The sequence below is a fragment of the Canis aureus genome, chromosome 23 (assembly GCF_053574225.1).
Source record: "Canis aureus isolate CA01 chromosome 23, VMU_Caureus_v.1.0, whole genome shotgun sequence".
NCBI lineage: Eukaryota > Metazoa > Chordata > Mammalia > Carnivora > Canidae > Canis > Canis aureus.
In genome coordinates this window covers 20,435,499-20,443,475 of record NC_135633.1, presented here as the reverse complement: position 1 = coordinate 20,443,475, position 7,977 = coordinate 20,435,499, and the positions used below count along the sequence as shown (strand labels likewise).

Sequence of the window (7,977 nt, the reverse complement as noted above, 5' to 3'; positions counted from 1 at the left end):
TTAAAATTACTGGAGCTGGACCACAATAGACAGATGCTAGTCTGGGGTGTGAGGATCAGAGAAAACTTTTATAGTAACAGCATCTGATACTTGAAGTGACATAGACAGGAGAAAGCACTAATAGGTGAAGTTGCTGATCTGGCTGCCCATGATGATCTAAATGAGATCTATTTCACTAATGGGAGGGAAAATAAGGAAATGTAAACAGAAAATTTCAACACTAATTTAGAGAATTCTTGCCATGAAGAAGAAAGAAGGTATGGCTGAGAAAGTGGGATTATGAGTTTATAAAATTTTTAAATTCCTAGGTCACTTCCCTCTTTACTTTGAAGACTTTAACCCTTGGGTCACTGTCATCCCATGGCACACTACTATTTATAGATCTTAAGTTTTCTAGTCTTCACATAAAATGAAATATTCTATTATTCTGCCTTCTCAGAATTCCTCGGATGATCTCAGCCATCCATGCCATGGTCGTATCTTTCATATTGCCATTACCAAGAGTTGCCATCGCCACCTCAAATTCTGAAACCACAGAATCCTGAGCAAAATAAAATGGTTACAGTTTTCAGGCACTAATTTCCGAGACGGTTTATTATACAGTAGGGGATAACCGAAATGCTGAGAGTTATGCTCCCATTCATTCCATCAAAATAGATACCGGTGGGGCTTTTCACACTACTAATTAAAGCTACCATCTCTCTCAAAACAAAACAAGACAAAACAAAACAAGCTCCCCAACGCATGCTCCCTCTCCTGCTATGGAAGGAGAGAGGGAATAAACTGCCAGAAAGCTTCTAAAGAAAACATTTCCTGTATACACCAAAAAAATAATAATAAAGATAACGTATAGAGAAGGGTTCTTAGTTGTAAGCAAGAGATATTGACTATGTTTGATTTAAGCTAAAAGGAAAAATGTTGAAAGTGGTCATTCTGGTCCTGCAGCCAGAACCACAGGCCACAATCAGATAGAATGGGTGTGATGACAGCATCGCTGCCACTCAGCACTAGATGGCGCACGTCGCTCTGCCAACACCATCCCAGGCCCTGCTGCTGGAGCCGCTGCTTCACTGAGGCTGGAAATTGGGCTGTTGGTGCTTCCTCTGCCCCTGAAAGAAAAAGACTAAGAAAAGTGTATGCTGACCAACAGTAGGTCAGTCAGGTGATCCAGGTGAACAGCAGTAGTGATCATGTGGGTAGTATGTGCCCTTGAGATGATGTGATGGAGATAATACTTTATCTTTGTGACCTCCCTCCCCTAAACCCATAACCTTAGTCTAATTCGAGAAAAACACCAGACAAATTCTAACAGGTCATCTTCCTATAAAATATGTGACCAGTGATCCTTAAAACTGGAACAGTCAACAAAACAGAAGTCTGAGAACCTGTCACAACCAAGAGGAGCTTAAGGAGACATGACCAGTAAATGTAATATGGCATCCTGTGTGGGATCCTGGATCAGAAAAGGCATATAAGGGAAAAGAGAAGAAAAGAAAAGAACGGGGGCACCTGAGTGGCTCAGTCAGTTAAGCATCTGCCTTTGGCTCAGGTCATGATCTCGGGGTCTGAGACCAAACCTCACGTGGGTCTCCCTACTCAGGGGGGAGTCTGCTTCTCCCTCTACCCCTCCCCCCACTCCTGTAATCTCTCTCAAATGAATAGATCAACTCTTTAAAGGAAAGAAAGAAATCCAAATGAAGTATGAATTTTGGTTAATACTGTATCAGTATGGGAGAGGGCTTGGTGGCTTAGTCATTTGGGTGTCTTCCTCTTGGTTTCAGCTCAGGTCGTGATTTTGAGATGTTGGGGAGGTAGGATTATTCCCACATTTGGGGCTCCATACTCAGCATGAAGGATACTTGGGATTCTCTCTCTCCCTCCCCCTAGGCACTTCCCCCTGCTGTCTCTCTCTCAAATAAATAAATAAATAAATAAATAAATAAATAAATAAATCTTAAAATCATGGGATATCAATGTTGATTTTCTTAATTGTGACAAATACTATAATAATAATAATGTAAGATGTCAGTAATAAAGGAAAGTGGCATATGAACACTCAGGGTACTTCTCAGTTTTTCTATAAGCCTAAACCTGATCTAAAAAAATACATTTATTTTTAAAAAACAAAAGAAACAGCTTGTTTTCCTTGCTTTTTCATGTCACTAGAGCTTAATTCAGAATATACACTGGGAATTTCTGAATGACTCCACCTTGCTAGCTAACTACTGCCGCAGTGAAGACAAGAAACTGAATTTCAGGTGTATTCAGCTTCTAAGGAGGGAGACAGGCTCTAACTAGCCCAAGACACACAAAAGACCATAAATGTGGACAGGCAACTCAAATGACCAGAAGCCAAAAACTGACATATGGCCATTACACATGGCCTGTGAAACCAAATCCCCTCGCTAATGTCTTGACTACCGATAGATTTCAGCCTGACCAGTGTAATTCATAATCTGCATAACACCATATTCTAAGTAGTTGTAGAGCACAGAATGTTGAGTTCAGACATACAATAGCTTAGCATATGGACTGCTTCTGTGGGCATTATGTCAGTCCTCATCTGAGGGTCTTGAGGGGCTCAGTTGGTTAAGCGTGTGCCATCAGCTCAGATCATGATCTGGGGGTCTTTGGATGGAGCCTGGTGTCAGGCTCCCTGGTCAGCAGGGAGTGCGCTTCTTCTCCGCTCTGCTCTCCTCTCTCTCCATCCTTGCCCTCTCCCCTGTTTCATGCTTTCTCTCTCTCTCAAACAAACAAACAAACAATAAATAAATAAATAAAATCTTAAAAAATATAGTGTCCTATTCTGATTGTGTTTACTAATATAATCCAACTGCTAGTACACTATCTGCCGCAAATTAGATTCTCAATAAGTATTTCCTGAAAGAATATGAGTGTAGGAAACGTATTGGCTCAAGTCCAGTCTCTTTACATTTTTAAATGATTTTATTAATTTATTTTACATAGAGGCCAGAATCAGGGAGAGCGGCAGTTAGAGAGAGGGGGAAGAGGCTCCCCACCCCTAGGATTGCAGCCTGAGCCTAAGAAAGATACTAAATCAACTGAGCCACCCAGGTGCCCCTGTACTTTTTATTAAATAATAACAGATGGGTTCATATCAGAAGATCTGTTTTCATGATGCTAGAAAGAAATGGAGTTTGTAGCAATCAATTGCTTGCAAATCAAGGTCATGTCCCATAGAGCTTCAGAGTCCTTTACCTTAAAATGAACGTCATGTATTGAAAGAAACCTTACAAGATTGTTCCATTAAAAACTCTGGACCTTTATAGTGAAGTGACTGCAACCAAAACTTACCTTGTTCAATTAGATAGCAGGCTCAGGGCTTCAGGGGACTTTGAAGGCACATGGTCAGAAACCTCGCATCTATGAGAGGTAGGAGAGAAGGTCTGGGCATTCTCTGTCTTGCTTTGTGCCTTTTCCATCTCCCTGGTCTCACTGGGTTTTGAGCCTGTTTCCTGGCAATACTTACAAGTTAAAATTTAAATTTTGTCTGGCTGCATTATTATGACTTTCATAAAGGTCAGCCTCATCACAAACAATTCATAGCACACACCTACCACCCCCCTAATCTTGAAAAATACCATTGAGTGAATAGCAGTGATCTGAGTAAGAATTTGCACATTAAAAGGTAGATTATGGGGTTCTGTTTGGATGATAGCAATCAGACAACTAATTGTATTGGCACCATTATACATTTAAATCTCTGATTTTAGCCAAACTTTAATCATGCCTTCACATTCATTTTGCTCGTCCTTATGTGGTAAGCAGAATAATGGTCCCCCAAAGATGTCCATGTCCTAATCCTCAGGAACTCTAAATATGTTACCTTACACCAGAATAGGACTTTATGCTTAGAATTAAAATAAATATCTTCAAATGGGAGGTTATCCTTGATTATTTATTTATTTATTTATTTTTGGAATATGGTAACAGGAAATCAGAAGATAGGTAGAGAATGAGCTTGAAAAAATTATTCCTGTGTCTTTCTCACTGCCATACAACTAAGTCCACAACTCCTGTCTCATGGCATTCTATATTCAGGTATCCTGTTCAAGTCCTAGTTGTCTTTCAGGCCCAGAGTGGTACCAACTGCTTTCTCACTTGGTAGCCCTGGGATGCCACTATGTGTTGTTAGTTTCCAAAATCCTGTCTTTACCTTTATCTGATAGATAAAATCTCCACGTACCTCATAAGAATGTGAGAAGGACAGCAGAAACCATATATACGTTTTCTTTGTAATCATGCTCTTCACTACCCACTTCAAACACACATGCATGCACATGTGCAGGGACACATACATGTGGCACCTTGCTTATAGTAAGTGATTAAGTACTGATTGTTTATTTATTGGTTATTTGATGAAATAAATTCAGAAATATCTAAAAATAAGAGTTGGAGCATGATCTGGGATAGATTCATAATAATATACCATGTATGATTTTAAACAGATGGATTTCACTGGTCCCAGGATTTATAAAATGTGCATGTTTCTTATAAGATTTCCTAACTCTTAGGAGCCAAAAGACCAACCAGAAGGAAGCAGACCCTCCTTCTGTGGGTCCATGAATTATTGTCCTTCTTCTACAAAGGAAGTACTGGATGAAGGATGGAGGGTAGGTCGACAGCAAGGTCTCAGGATGAGGATCTGACCAAATTCCAAGCTTGCTGAGGAAATTACTCAGTAGTTTGTATAGGTAAGGAGCTAAAAGGGTCTCACAGTCAGTGGCAGATTTCAAGCCTGCATGGGAAATTCCTTGTGGCCACTTTCCTCAGAGCTCCCTTCACATCCTTGTTCCTCAAGCTATAGATGAGGGGATTGAGCATGGGTGTCACCATTGCATAGAACACAGACACAAGTTTTTTCTGTTCTTTGGAAGACTTTGGTGTCATGTAAGTGACAATTCCTGACCCATAAAAGAGGATGACCACCATGAGGTGGGAACCACAGGTAGAGAATGCCTTGAGCCTCCTCACAGATGACTTCATCCTGACCACAGTCACTATGATGTGGCCATAGGATACTAGAATTAGGGAGACAGGTATGAGGAGAATTATGACACCCATGAGGAAAATGGCCATCTCTGAAGTGTGGGTGTCTGTGGATGCCAGGATCAAGAGTGCAGGGGCCTCACAAAAGAAATGAGCAATACTATTGCTCTCTCGGTAAGGCAGCCTTAGTATAAAAGTGGTATCTACCACAGACACCAGAATGCCGCTGGTCCATGATCCCGCAGCCAGCTGAACACACACCCTCCAAGTCATAATGCTAGGGTAATGCAAAGGGTTGCAGATGGCCACGTATCGATCATAGGACATCACTGCCAGCAAGGCACACTGTGTACCCCCAAAAATGAGGAAGAGTAAAAGCTGAGCTGCACAACGTGTGAATGAAATGATCTTTTTCCTGGATAGCAGATGAACCAGCGCCTGAGGAACAATGTTGGTAGAAAAACAGAGGTCAGCCAAAGATAAGTTGCAGAGGAAAAAATACATGGGTGTGTGAAGCCGAGAGTCAGCCTGAACAAGGCGCATGAGAAGCAGATTTGCAAGCACAGTAACCAGGTAGACACCCAGGAATAAAATAAATAGGAGCTTCTGAGTGTGGGGGTCATCAGAGAGTCCCAGGAGGAGGAACTCTGTCACCTGCGTCTGATTTGCTGCTCTCATACTTTGTTGTTTCAGGAAGAAGTCTACATGCTAAACATAGGTCCATAGAACCTCAGATTTGGAGGCCGTTCGAATTGCTCTCAATCACTATCAACCATTCCAAAACTCCCCTTGTTATAAAAATGATCATGCTGCTTTAGTTGGAGCATTTTCAGTGTTGTAAAACTTCGTACTTTTAAGCTGGCGCCTTCATTCTTAGTAAGTGTAGAGTAGATCAAAAGAATCTTCTTATTCTGAATATCTAATAATTAAAGAGATTTGATTAATCTGTAAGTTATGGCATAGAATTTCACTTTATTATCAACTAGAAATTTGAGTCCTATGCTGCTATTGCCACCCCTTCTCCATTTTATGCTGGCATAGATTTTTTATTTATTCTTTGGGCATATGACTGTTGTCTCTTCCCTAAAAAGACAGTCACTAAGATATAAAAAATGAAAAAGGGCCAAAGTATCTTAAAGAACTGACATTTTCTTGGACAAAATAACTTGTTTTGAAAGAGCTGGCATTTCAAGAAGTAATGGGCTAGTATGCCATCATCTCTTTGGTAATCGCACCCACGGCTTCGGATGGAACTCCCAAATATCAATCTTAACCATAGAAAACTTCCAAAATGGCAGACACACCATCACAGCATTTCCACTTGAGGCCACCAGGTTAACTAATTTTCTGTGTGCAGACTACACAGCACTAATTCACCACCTCTAGCCCATCAGCTCTCATTGCTTTGCATTATGTGTGTCTTCTTCCCAGAAAATAAAAACTCCTCTTAAAACTAAATCTTTAGGATTTTTGTGACCTTTTATAGACATGATGTGGTGATTTATTTGATCAATTATCATTAATTAATTAAATTTAAAAATTGACCTTATGGTTTAGTAGAGTTGCTTAAGAAGCCTGTCAGATTTCTGGGTCTAAGGCGGAAACATTGGTTGTTCCTGACTTTGTTCCCTCTCACAGGAAAAAGAAACAACAACTATTCCAGAATAAAACACCACGAAGAAGCAACCTGCACCACAGAGACCAAGAGAGATGGCATTAGAAAGGTAAAAGAAGCAACTACACGTTGAATGCATTGTCCTTCACCCAGGCCGGTGCAACATCATGTGGACAGGCCTCCCCTGAGCTTTCTAGTTCTCTAAATAAGAAAAGAAAACCCAGGGGAGATGATCTGCGCTGCCCCAGCATTGTGAGTGCTTTGCAGGAGGCCCTGCTCTGACCCCAAACTATAGGGACTGCAGGGGAGTCAATGGGGCTCTACCACTGGAATCTGATTGTGATAGAGAGGGGAGAGAGGCTTGCAACAATCAGCATACAGATCTTGGCAGAACAAAATTCATACCTGCTGTGCCCAAGGACTAATCCCAACCTGTAGCTTTGCTCATATGCAGGACTAGCTCAGATATGTACTCTGGCCAAGGCACAAGGTGGGGTGCAGAGCTGCTTGATTCAGATCCTCAAAGGAGTTTTGCTAACCTCAGAGACTGGTTTCCCAGATGCAGACAGGGAGCTGAATCACAACCCTGCCTGCTGTGAAGAGTGTCTGCTGGCCTCATCTGACCAGAAGGGCTGAGGATAACTCCTGAAGCAGTACAGCCGAGCAGAGCTCTAGCTGAGAGGTCAGTGGGAAGAGCTGATTGCACCCAGAGAAAAGCCAGTACCAGAGGAACATTCCTGTGCTACACACAGGCAAAGGCATTAATTCACAGCCTAGACTGAAGGTAAATCCCAGCCCCTCCTAACTGGAGAACCTGCCTGGGAAACTGAGAGTAGCCTGAAATGACTCAACTCCCACCTAGGCAAGGAAACTAGGGCATCGCCCCACCCACTGTCAAGAGGGTCTCCTGGCCTCATCTGATTGGAAAGACTGGTGGCAGCTCCTAGGGCAGTGCATCCCAGGGACATTCAAGCTAAGAGGCAGGTGCACAGAACTGAGAGTTTGCAGAGCAAAGCCAGTGGCTCTGTTCCATCAGGAAACTTAGGGTGGGTCAGGACAAGAGAACAGAGATTAGCCAGCTTTAGAGCTGCTTTCCCACTGTGCTCAGGCAAGAAATCTTGTGTAGCTCTACTCATCCATGAATACAGCCTTCAGCTTGTGCAACCACAGAACCTCACCACAGCACATTGAAACTGCCTAGCCCATCCAACGGCCCTATATACAGTGGCACTAGAGCAGAGAGCACAACTGTAGCTTCCCTCATCTGTAGAGCAAAACTGATAACATCACTTGGCCAGGGAATTCAGTAAACCTTCTGAAGGACGGATTGGGGTCCTTAAATAAGAGCTGTA

At 42.2% G+C, this 7,977-nt stretch overlaps 1 protein-coding gene across 1 annotated transcript; it reads right to left on the bottom strand.

Moving 5' to 3' along the window:
• Window positions 1-4,446: 4,446 nt before the first annotated feature.
• Window positions 4,447-5,903, bottom strand: LOC144295286 (olfactory receptor 2D2). The gene has a single exon (XM_077867674.1). It carries the CDS (start codon window positions 5,686-5,688, stop codon window positions 4,741-4,743), a length of 948 nt encoding a protein of 315 aa, XP_077723800.1. The 5' UTR covers window positions 5,689-5,903; the 3' UTR covers window positions 4,447-4,740.
• Window positions 5,904-7,977: the final 2,074 nt, after the last annotated feature.